General features: G+C 48.1%; 1 protein-coding gene across 2 annotated transcripts in view; it reads left to right on the top strand.

Annotated features, from left to right (window-relative positions):
• The first annotated feature begins 6,377 nt into the window (after positions 1-6,377).
• Positions 6,378-12,747, top strand: part of CFAP36 (cilia and flagella associated protein 36) — a 39,709-nt gene continuing 33,339 nt past the window's right edge. For both annotated transcript variants that reach the window (XM_075596229.1, XM_075596228.1), the window contains exons 1-5: positions 6,378-6,642; positions 8,706-8,770; positions 9,082-9,183; positions 10,564-10,678; positions 11,637-11,724. In XM_075596229.1, the coding sequence (XP_075452344.1) occupies positions 6,540-6,642; positions 8,706-8,770; positions 9,082-9,183; positions 10,564-10,678; positions 11,637-11,724 (473 nt within the window). In that variant the 5' untranslated portion in view covers positions 6,378-6,539. The remainder of the gene's footprint in view (positions 6,643-8,705; positions 8,771-9,081; positions 9,184-10,563; positions 10,679-11,636; positions 11,725-12,747) is intronic.

Genomic DNA, 12,747 nt, shown 5'->3' with positions numbered 1-12,747 from the left:
CTTTTTTTTAATGACTGATCATTCTTCGGTGCACTGCACTTTGGCAACAAAGTATCACAAACAGATCTGTTGCTGTGTTCCAAACAGCAGACTATTGCTCTGAAAACTGTAACAATAATGTAATAGAATTTTACATATCAACTGCAGCATTTTACTGACTGAAGCACAAAGTTAGGCCTTGTTCAGGGTGCCAGAGGCAGGAGTTGGAGGGCGGGCGTTCGCGAGGGCGGGCGGCAGTCTGCTGGGCGATGTGTGTTCATCCTCCCCAGCAGACTTTTTCAGGAGTTGAGGAGGCGGGGAGGGGGCAGGGCTACAGACGTGAGGTTAGGGATCCAAGTTGCAGTCCTGAAATCATTCTCAAGAATGATTTCATTGGCTGCCGAGGTCCCAGTGACGCTGCTGCAGCTTCAAAAAACAACCTGGCTTGTTTATTGAAACTCCCTACTTCGGAGACAGGGCAGGACAACCACAGTTCACTTTAAATACATTGTGTCCCACGGCCGCACGCACGTCAGCACGCCCTCCCTCCGAAGCCAGCACCCTGAACGAGGCCTTAGATGGTGGCCATTTCGTTAAGCACACACATGGCCGCCGACAGATTTCCTGAAGCCCAGGACAGAGTTTCTACCTGGGCCACCCCACATTCCACATCTTCTCTATTCCCCCCCCCACCCCCACCTCCTTCCACACCATCTCTATCACTTAATTACCCCCTTTCCCTCAATCCCCCTCCCCCCACACACACACATCCCCACCATACCCATACAATTCCCACCCACAATAATTACCCCACCACACACAAAATGCAACACACACACACTTACCTTGCTGGTACCCTAAGGCCTCTGGTGCCCTGGCTCTCCACTGCTGACCTTTCTCCCGCCGGAATATGGGCCAAGCCAGAAATCGGGTCCAGCTCCCGTTGCGCACCAGCGAAAGAAAGGGGAGAGGGAGGCCTGGCGTGGTAGAGAGGCCCGCAGAAGCTGTAGAGGGCCAGAGCACGGCAGCCAGGTAAGCATGTAGAAATGTACATTGGCACGTTTACATATACAAATTAAGGGGGGAGTGTGTTTGTGTGTGTGTGTGTGTGCCAAGCACGCGCATTTTAAGTGAAACTTCTTTGTCCTTTGTCACTGTTTGTCACAGAAATTGAATTTGTGATAGTGCTGTTTTTAATTAAAAATCAAAACACAATTTCAGTGCCAAAACGCAAAGATGTTCGACTTAGAACGCGTGGTTTAGCTATTTGCACTTCTATATTTATAGAAACTGTGAATTCCTTGTGTGTGTGTCAGTCAGTGTCTGTGTGTGTCAGTACGTGGGTGGGTGTGTGTATCAGTCAGTGTGTGTGTGTATCAGTCAGTGTGTGTGTGTGTGTCGGTCAGTGTCTTTCCTTTCCCTCCTCCGTCGTCGCTGGTGGCCTCCTCTACCAGGAGTGATGTTACTTCCGTCATGGAATTTTTTTACAACACAAGGGATTTTTCCTATCAAAACTCTGTAGGTGCCAGCAAAGAAGTTTCACTTAAAAAAAAAAAAAAGGCTGTGTGTGCTGAGCACGCGCATAGTAAGTGAAACTTCTTTGACTTTTGTCACAGAAATTGTATTTGTATTGGTGATGTTTTAATTAAAAATCAAAATATAATTTCATTGACAAAACGCAAATAAATTTGACTTAGAACGTGCGTACACATCCCTTGTATTTGCACTAAGCGTAAATTCCTCGTGTGTCGTGTGACTGTGCATGTGCGCGTGACTGTGCGTGCGCGTGACTGTGCATGTGCGCGTGACTGTGCATGTGCGCGTGACTGTGCGTGTGCGCGTGACTGTGCGTGCGTGACTGTGTGTGTGTGCGTGCGTGACTGTGTGTGTGTGCGTGTGACTGTGTGTGTGTGCGTGTGTGTGACTGTGTGTGACTGTGTGCTGCGTGTCACGTGTGCGTGCGTGTGACCGTGTGCGTGCGTGTGACCGTGCGCATGCGAGCGCGACATATGCGCAGCCCCCCTGCACCTCACATATCCCCCTAACCTATTCACCCCCAATACAGCTCCATGAATCCCAACCCCAATACCCCCTGCTCTCCTCCTAATGATACACCCGAATAACCCCTGTCCCCCACTCCAAATGATATATCCACACCAATACCCCCCGCCCACCCCCTAATGATACACCCCATCTCCCCAGTCCGGGCACGCACTCACCGGGCTGCAGGAAGAGGATGCCCCGGACCCTTCCCTCCCGCACCGGGCTCAGTGTCACCTCCTCCCGCATGAAGCTCCTATCCTGGGCGGCCGTGGCCAGCAGGCGGCCGGACGGCTCGTGGGACTGGTACAGAGCGAGTTCCAGGCGGAGGGGGGTCTGCACATCCCTCCGGAGCAGCCTCCTGAAGGAAGTCCACGGGTGCAGGAACCACAGGTGCCCCTCTGGCTCTACCCCACAGAAGCTGCCACCCTGCAGGGCCGGGGAGCGGCTCAGCTCCAGCTCCCCGCCCGGTACCGGCCCAGGGAGGTGAAGGTCTCCCCGCCTTCACCAGTCCCAGTCACCTCCTGCCCGGAGCTCAGGCCTGAGACTGACCCGCAGCGGCTCATCCCACAGGCAGCGTACGGGGGAGGCCTGCAGGGACACGGACATGCACCGGGAGGAGAGGCCGCGGGAGATCAGGGCCTGCATAGGGCCCCGGGGAACAGTGTGGGCTGCAGTGTCCCTATGAGAGCCGTGGCGTCTTGAGCGTTGCCATAACTACCGTGCTGCATCATTACTGCGCATGCGCGTCGCGGGCGTGTGGGGGGAACGGTGCCGCTGCCAGCCGCTTCTGCGCATGCGCAGCCCCCGCCACCTCACCATTAGTAATGCTCGGCAGGGCAGCGGGCCGGGAACAGCGGCCGTGAGCTTGCCGGCGCAGCGGGGGAGCACCAGGTCAGTGTGCTGCTGGGCCTGCACCCGCCGGGGGCAGATAGCGGCTGCGCGCCACCCCCTCCCCACTCCCGTGGTGATTGGAGTCACTGGCGCCATCGCGCATGCGCAGCACGGCAGTAGGCAGCGGGCGGGGAACGGCGGCCGTTATGAGCGGCGCCGGCGGCTATCGCCGCCGCATCTGATTTGTGGAGCGGGTGTGATGTCAGTGTTGGGGTCGGGCTGAGCCAGAACACAGCCCGGCCTCAACTGCCAGCACTGACGTCACATCCGTTTCATTTCTGTCTCCACAATCCATTTTTGCCCCAGTTCGAATGAGGTGCCACTAAAGAAGTTTCACTTCAGAAAAGGAGGGGGGGGGGGAGGAATGTTGTATTTCTACTGTAATAGTTACTTTCCAGTTTACCACTTGAACTTATAACTGCACGCATGTCATTTAGTACTGATTTTCAAAGCAATCAGCTGTGTGACCAATAAGGTCATCAGCGGTTTTTGAATGTCTGGACTCTGACTAGCACAAGTGATAACCTCCTGAGAAAGCTGTAAGATAACAGTGAAACGCGTACACATAGGGCAAAAGTGGCCAGAGGGACTGCATAATGTACATGTAGCACTGTTTCCCCCCCCCCCCCCCCCAGTGGGAGATGCACAGCTTCTGCTACCTGTTGTGTGGTGCGGATACCTGTTAGGGTCAGGAGAGCTGAGTTGGATCTGCGTTGGTATGGAGATCAGGACAGGCTTAGGTTCTTTCTCTGTAGTTCTTCTCTTGGTGTTTAGCACCTCCAGCCCTAGTGGGCTCCAGGGTGTCCAGAGATCAGCCCCCACTATTGCACACATCTCCCTCCTGCCCAGGGACTGACACTCAGACAGGAGTAAACAGGCATACCCCGCATTAACGTACGCAATGGGACCGGAGCATGTATGTAAAGCGAAAATGTACTTAAAGTGAAGCACTCCCTTTTTTCCACTTATCGATGCATGTACTGTACTGCAATCTTCATATACGTGTATAACTGATGTAAATAAGGCATTCGTAACAAGCTCTATAGTCTCCCCGCTTGCGCACAGCTTTGGTACAGGTAGGGAGGCGGTATTGCTGCCCAGGACGTGCTAACAGGCGCATGCGCGAGCTGCCATTTGCCTATTGGGCGATATGTCCTTACTTGTGAGTGTCCTTAAACCGGGGTATGCCTGTAATGAACAAGGGTCTTTATTGGCTGGTATTCACTGCAGTTCTTCCTCACAGCGGTGCAGTCTCAGAGTTCCCAGGCCTCTGGATGGTGATTGCCCCTGATCTTACAGGGCATTGGTGGGTTGAATCAGATGTTCTCCCAGGGTGAGCACACTCATTCCACCATGGGAGAGACTCACAGCTCTACTGCTCTCTTACTCCTCCAGAGCAGGACTGACTAAATTTGCCGCTCCCTCCTAGGAGGAACCAGAAGGGGAGGGATGATGGTCTATACCTATACCAGATAGGCTTACACGGGCCATGAGTCACCACCACACTTCTGTCACTCATAAGAGGGGCATGAGTGGGAGGGGGGGGTCAAAAGCCCACAGATTAACCTGTCATAGCCTAAACTGCTAGGAGTTACATGACAGGGAGGAGAGATACAGACCATGTTACATACAGTACAGAGGATCCCTGATGAACAGCATAATGAGACCTTCTGCGTCCTGCTCTCCATCAGAACCAAGTAAAAACTAGACTTTGAGTATGATATAGTCACTTCGTCATTGATCCCCGGGAGTGTCAGGCACCAGGCCATAGTCACAACATCACTCAGTGATAAAACAGCAGTCCCGCCTAGTCTATTTATTACAGTACTTGCATCTTTTTCTTATATCCGAAGGAGTGGGTCTCCAGGGCTGAACCCAGTTAATATCAGATCTGCATGCTTCCCAAGATACTTACTGAGCGGGCACAACTTCCGGCACCAACCGGTAAAGGCCCTGGGGAGAGCTGGGGCCCGAGACAGTTGTCTCAGCTCTCCTCCATGTTGGCAGCCTTGCATAAGGGCACTCTAACAGTTAAAGCACCAATACCCACTACCTGACCCATTTTTTTTTTTGGCAAGGTGTGAACCTGGGGGGCAGAGCTGAACTTGCCTTATTTTCTGCTTTGTTACCCCCTAGTTCCTGAGACATTTACCTACAATGGTCCCAACGTTTAAAAACAACATTCCCTCTTCAAATTTCTCACCCTGGTCTACAAATCTCTCCATGGTCTTGCTCCTCCTTACCTTTCAGCACTCATCTCTCGCTACGCCCCTTCCCATCCTCTTTGCTCCCTGACTGCTACAACCCTCACTCCCCCCACCCCCCCTCCACCCCCCTTGCCTCTTCTCAATTTCGATCATTTGTCTTACTCGCCCCCCCCCCCCCACTGGAACAAGTTCACTCACCACATTTAATATGCCCCTCTCGAACTATCTTCAGAAGCCAACTCAAAACTCATCTCTTCTCCATCACATTCCAACAACCTCCTATCCCATCCCCTCCCTCCCCAACGCCCATGATCTCACCTACCCCCTTCCTAAAGTCTATCCACAACCCTCCAAAGTCACCCACCTCATCGATCCAATTGACAGCACTGTCCCCAATGTAAGACCCATCACCATGCCACCAACAAGACTAAATCCATAGTCCTGACCCCAGAGCAGACAGAGGTGAATGGGGGGAGTGGAGAGAGGTGACGTCACCAACTCTCCAAGCATGAGCGACGGGTGTCCGCGCTGTTTCGCAAGCGCGCGCGCGGCAGGGCGTTGCAGTTAAGCTGAGCACGGTTCAAAGTCAGATTTTTTCGTTTACGCAAGCACCAAGCGTGGCTGAGCATCCTTGCGCGAGCCGCGTGAGCGGGGACATTAAAATTGAAATAACCAGAAGCAACCGCCTGCTCAGCAGCACAGGGGACTCAGCCTTGGGCTGAGGCCCCGCTGCATCCGACCGCGCCCGCACTGCATACAGGCGGCGCGTGGAGAGGCACTTCACCGCTATCTGCAGTCCGTAGGGAGCATTTTTTAAGGCGCTGGGGGGCGTGGCCAAAACAGGTCGGGGGCTGGCGTGGCCATTGAGCCCGGGGAGAGGGGGAGGGGGGTGAGTTGTGGGTCCGGGAGGAGAGGGTTGATACAAGGGGGCAGATAGATCAGGTGCTGTAAAGTCCCCCCCTCAGCGGCACAGGGGACTCAGCCTCATCCTATCCTGCAATAACAAAATGGCAGGATTTGGGGTGATTGCTACTTTAATACATATTTCCCACAGAGCTATGCTATTAAAACCTCCTAGCCCTCACTGAGTTTGAAAATACACCAGCTAACACCAGCTAACTGCCATGGTCTAACGCGCGGCAAAGAACCACTGCTCTGCCCGCGGCACCGAACGCCTATTTATCGCGATGACGTCAGTCACCATAGAAACGCATTCAAACGTCTGTCCCTTCATCCGGGTACCTGGCTCGCGGTGCTCTCGCGCCGGCGCCGTTATTTTGTGCTGCGTCCGCTGAAGAGGAGGAGGCAGGCGGGCGGCCGGCCATACAGCGGCCGAGGACTTGACTGTGTCAGAGGGGGAAATAGTGCGGCTCCTCCCTCCGCCCTCACCGTGTCCTGCCGGCCGGAGAAGGAGGCTCCATGGCTGAGGATGCTGAGTGGGTGCTGGAGACCGTCCTGGGCTTTCTGGGCGGCCCTATCTGGTCCATACCCGTGTTGGATTTCATGGAGCAGAGGTGCTCAGGTATACGGAGGGGGCAGGGGCTGTAATCATGAGGGAGAGAGGGACATCAGAGAATGGAAATGGAGGCGATAGTATTATTTCCATGTTATTTGTATCTGTTTAGAAAGTGGGCTAATGTAAAACTTGTATAGCATTTTCTCCTATAGAAACACCCATATGTGCCAGATGTAAATACACCGATTGCTTTCCTGTAATTGATCTATGAGGTGCATCTCAGACTTGAAGAAATGTGGTAGTTAAAACAAATACAAAGTGGATCTGAAGTGATTGGTTCATCTCTCACCCCCTCTCGCTGGGATACATCAGCATGGCCCTGTTTTAGGGATGATTCACTAATCGCACATACACATATAACTATATATATATATATATATATACGCAATGGGAATTAACGTATTGCTAAAAACTGAGGTGTCCATTAATGTATTAAACACTGTGTCAAGTAAAAATTGTTACGGTGGTTTACTGAATTGGCATCACGGAGTCTAAATACAGTGGCATGGACTATGAAGTAGGGTAGCCTGGCTCAAATCCCAATGTCTGCTTCTTGTGATGAAGGGTGAGTGACTTTATCGCCCTGTGCTTAAGGCCGCGCGCACACGATCGGAGCAATGACATGGTTTTCAATGAACCATGTCAGGTTGCAATTTATTGTGGCGGCAAAGTACAGCGTTGTTGCTGCTACATTTTGCCGCTACATCTGAAATTGATTTTTTGGGGTGACAGTCGCGTCACGTGAGCTGGTTCAGCGAACCAGCTCCGTGACATGTTGGTCACGCCCCCGCCAAGCCCCCAAACACCCCGACCCAACTCCTGCAGCCTGCACACAGATCGCTGGGCTGCAGGAGCGTGCGGTGGAGGCGCGCACGGGAGCACGCAGCTGCAGCATGCACCCTGAACACGGCCTTAGGCTGCGCTTATAGTGACGGCGACGCGACGTTGCCCAAAAACAAATGTGTTGCCGTCGTCGCATGCGCTTATAGTAAGCGCGACGGCAGCGACGTGAAATGTGGGTGCCGGTCCAATTTTATTTTTCAGAGGCTGTCGCCACATGTGACAGCAGCCTCTGAATCAATCAATGACCTGGTCGCCCGCGACGTCGCCGCAAAATGAATTACAACTTTCGCCCGTTGCTGTCGTCGTAGCCGCGCGCACTATAAGCGTGGCCTTAGGCACCATGTTACATTGTAAGCTCTTTAGGGCAGGAATGCATTGTCTGCAAAATGTCTACGTAGAGCGCTGTATACAATGGTTAGTGCTATATAGTGCGCGCGACAAGTGACGTCACCGCTAGCGAAAGTTGTAATTCGCTTTGCGGCGACGTCGCGGGCGTCCAGGTCATTGATTGGTTCAGAGGCTGTCACATGTGGTGACAGCCTCTGAAAAATCAAATTTGACCGGCTTCAAAATTTCTCGTTGTTCCGTCGCGTCGCGCTTACTATAAGTGCACGTGACGGCGGCAATACATTTGTTTTTGGAGGACGTCGACAGCACTATAAGCTCAGCCTAAGGGGGAACATGTAATGTATTGTTTATATGTAGGGTCACCATATTTGTCCTGGCAAAAAACAGGTCAACTGTTGCGTGTGCGCAGTTGTGCTCGTGACTGCGCATGTGTGGATGGCGAGCACCGACTGCTCATACGTGATGAGCGCTTGCCGATCGCTTATGCACATGAGTGATCGGCACTCACCAACAGCTTGTGCGTATATGCGATCAGAGCTTGGTGGACACGCATGCGCAGCTGGCAACCGCCGATTGCGCATGTGCTCGAGTGGCCGGCAAGTGCCGATCACACGTGTGGCCGGTGCCGATAGAAAACCGGGACAGTGGCCCAAAATGTGGGACACAGGCCTAAAAACCGTGATGTCTGCCCACCCTATTTATATCGCGTTGCTATAAAGCAATGCATTAATGCCTCCCCAGCTCTCAAATGGTTAATTTTTAAAAAGGCCATAGGATTTAGGATTGAGTACAACAATGCATTTTATTTATTTTTTAATTGGGTATTTGTAACTTACATATTTTGACCTGTGACTTAAACACTGGAATTCTCTCTCCAGTTTTTGATGATGATGACGAGAACAAGTTATCCTACACAGAGATTCACGACGAGTACAAGGAACTGGTAAATATTGTTTTTCTCCTTTTTCAATTTATTTAGTTACCATCATAGCATTGCCAGTGGGCAGCCGTATAGAGCAGCTTGTTGATAGCTTTTCTGTTGCTATAAAAGCCGTGTGATTAACAGCATTGATTGCGCAGGGTACGTGCATATGACATTTATGCAATTACCAAGAAGGCTGCAGTAATGTTTGCAAGAATCATGACTGCAATGTTTTGTTGCTAACCGCAAAGATAACAGGATTTGATAATCAAGAATCACTGTGTGTATATATGTATATTTATATCTCTTTTTATTTTGTTGTTCTTATGCAGGTGGAGAAGCTGCTAGAGGGACACCTGAGAGAAGTTGGAATTAGTGAAGAGCAGTTGCAAGAAGCATGTACAGCGCCCCTCGCCCGTTCCCCTGCACTCAAGGTAGTGACCGCTTTGTTGTAATTGGCTTACTTGTATAAAGACATGCAAAGTGTGCAAATAACATAGTGACGGCCTGCTTTGTTCTGCTATGGCATTTTATCCTATCGCCTTCTTTTAGTTACTTTGCAATAACCCGTTTCAGTTGCAAAATATAAACACTTATACTATTTATGGGTTTCCCCTCCCCCCAAAAAATGGTGGTTTCTCACGTCTCTATGCATCAATTTTTTTACATTTTTTGCAGTGGATAGCCTGAAACCCCTGCAACTGATTACACCATAAATGACATTAAAATCAGTACGCTAAGATGTTTTGGAAGTGTCTAATTACATACTGTAACTACACAAGATTTAGAAAGAAAGGTTTGTGACAATGGCAAACTGAACAGTACTCGAATCTCCAATCAGTATTGATAGTTTTAATTTGTGATCAATCTAATTTTATAGCAAGAACAATGTCCAAAAGGATACAGTACTCAGACACAGAAAGCTCTGTCAACTGTATAAATAAGTAGCATAACGTGCAAAACCTCATTTTCCAGAGAATAAAGTATATAATAACTATTTTATGGGATGCATAGTGCCTAATGGTGTCTAGATGAGATTGGCACAATAAACATCTCCCATATTAAGGTATTTAGAATTTATCACACACAACCCAGGATGTATCAGTGGGGTAACTCGCACACATTCCAGAGTGCCCATTGTCCGTCCTTGTAATCCTTCTGGAGGTCCTTTGGTGTGCACAATCCGCTGTGATAGAAATCGGTGATACTGAGTGGTAAAACTGCGGAGAACCAACAGTATTCAGCAAGGTATAAAAAAAAAGTGTGTGTGCTGAGCACGCGCATTTTAAGTGAGAATTCTTTGTCTTTTGTCACAGAAATTGTATTTGTGATGGTGATGTTTTTATTTAAAATCCAAACACAATTTCAATGAGAACGCATAGAAGTTGGACTTAACGCGCGTGCCCGCCACCCGTTTTAGCTATTTGCATGTCTATATATTTATACTGAGTCACTGCACGACAGTCACACATTTTATATGCTCCTATAATATACATATGCCTTTTAGGTTTCTGCTCAACCTATACATTTTGCCAGAACATTTGAGTTTTCATTTGAGGCAGATCAGATGCAAAATTGCAATGCACGTGACTTCTACCTTATGGCCAAAAATTTCAGGGGTTTCATATCTTTTAATTTCTGGTGTCACCCCAAGAATGCCTGAATTTTTTTTTTGTATTTATTTATTTTTACTGGGAACGGGTAGCTCTTCTACTGGAGGAGTCTGCGACCATTGCCTTGCAGACCAACACCTTTAATATGTAAGATGCATGGTTGTTGATTTATAAGTGTACATACTTCTGTTTTTTTTGTAGAACATTTTGCAACCAGTGCTAGCCGTAGACGATTTTAAGATGTTTAAAGCTATGATGGTGCAGAAAAACATTGAACTACAATTACAAGCAATTAAGATAATCCAAGAAAGAAATGGTAATGTATATTGAATGCCACATTATAATGGGAGACTTTCTTCTCGTTCTTACACCTGATGTATGATGCTCAGATTTGGACTCTCCATGACGACATTTTTCTTTTTTCTTCAAAAAATAAGGTTTCATTTTTATGATGGAATCAGTAATTCTGAACTCTTTATCTATATCTATCTACTGGATTATTTCCAGTTTGTCAAACAACCTATTGAGAATAGTCCAGTATGTTCGGAATGGCGACCCAGAAATAGTGACGTTGCCTGCAACCATCTTGTTGTATCCGAGGACGCTGACGAGATCAGAGGCCATTATGGCCAGATAAACACTAGTGTTTCTAGAGATCCTGAGATGCTGTGTTGACTGTCAAAACCTATTTGAAAAATCTGTTATTGGTATTTCCCCTTTAATTCCTTTACTCTGTTAGAAGGATGTAGTGGAGTACTGCTGCAGGCATGTTTATTTTGAGGGACCCTCCGATTGTACCTTATTACCTTTGGTGATTGGAGCATCGCCAGAGCTAGGCGCTAGTAAGAACTGGCATTGCTATTGTTTTATCTGACACACAGCTGCTTTGGAAATGTTGGTGTTTTCGAAGTCCGACTAGTTGGGGAAATTATATTGATCTGTAAATATTGTGTGTGTGTGTGTGTGTGTGTGTGTGTGTGTGTGTGTGTGTGTGTGTGTGTGAGAACATTTAGAATCAATAGTTTTTTGAAGATTTATGTTGCTCTTATTTGGAATTGTGTGCAGATCACAAGTTGCCCTCCTACATTTTCAGGATGATCACAAGCTAACATTGTTATGTGCATTAAAAGTCCAACTTTGCTGTGACCTTTTTTTTTTTTTTTTTTTTTTTTTATAAGAAAATCTAACAACATAAACATTTATTTTACCAAAGCAAATATATGTGTTACAAAAATTGCTTTGCTTTTCACAAAGCCTTTCTATTTTATATCTAGGTGTGCTTCCAGATTGTTTGACAAATGGCACAGATACAGTTTCTGATCTTGAACAACAGGAAATTAAACTGATATCAGAAGCTATGAGGTAAACATTAAGTGTATTCTATTTTAATTATGGGGCTATGTCAAAGTAAATGTACAACATTTGTTATTTTTGTGTATTCTCTGGCGATTATAAAAACAAATTTGAGATGGTATAAGTGGGACCATTCTCATTCATGCTTATTTTTAGGTTGCTTATTTTATTATTTTTTTCAAATGTTTTTATTAGGCATTGATACATCAATAAACGTACAAGTCACATTTGCCTAATTCAGAGTCATTTTAACATTTTTTGGGGAAAAAGTGTGACAACCGAAACCGTCAAGTAGGAGGGATGCATTCAGAGAAGGAAGGCAGTAGGGAGGGTAGGGAGGAGGGGGGGGTGGAGAGGGTCTCCACCTTGGCTGTCGGGACCTCGCCTCAAATGGTGGTTAGAGTGCTAGCTCCTTCTGTCCCGTTCCTTCCAGGAGTAGGTGGGATTCTATCTGACTGGACCAGGTTGCCTTTCTCTCGTAAGGAGAGGTTGCTTATTTTTGATTTGTCTCACTATCATTATGTGCTTTTATGATTGCATGACAAGTTTCCGAGCAATACAGTAAAATGGTGCGTATTGAGGCGTTAAACATTCACTTTTTTGTTACATTTGTCACGTCCTGTTGGTTCCACAAGCATTTCTTTAAGGAGGCAAACGCTGCAGTGGCGCTACTGATGCGGCTTTTGATGTCGTAGCTGCTATGCTTTGGCTATCAATAATAGACTCTAGTTATTTCAATGAGTCCACTCGCTCGATTGGTTTGCCGTCCAGTTGAAGTTGAATCTGTTGGGTACAGATATGTCATCAGTGTATACAAGGTCCGTGAGAAACTCGCTTCCCACTTGTACGCCAGGCCTGTCTTTTAAATGTTTTTCTGAGAATCCATTCCATGGTAATATTGAATAACAAAGGCGATATTATGCAACCTTGTTTGACTCCCGTGGATATGGACAATGGCGCGGATATGTTGCCCATGTGTTTGACTTTGCTTGTACCTCCTTCATAAAAAGCTTAGCACATTGAGAGAGGCAT

The sequence above is a fragment of the Ascaphus truei genome, chromosome 4 (assembly GCF_040206685.1).
Source record: "Ascaphus truei isolate aAscTru1 chromosome 4, aAscTru1.hap1, whole genome shotgun sequence".
NCBI classification, from domain to species: Eukaryota; Metazoa; Chordata; class Amphibia; order Anura; family Ascaphidae; genus Ascaphus; species Ascaphus truei.
The sequence above is the reverse complement of the archived record's forward strand: the minus strand, read 5'-3'. Positions and strand labels throughout refer to the sequence as shown.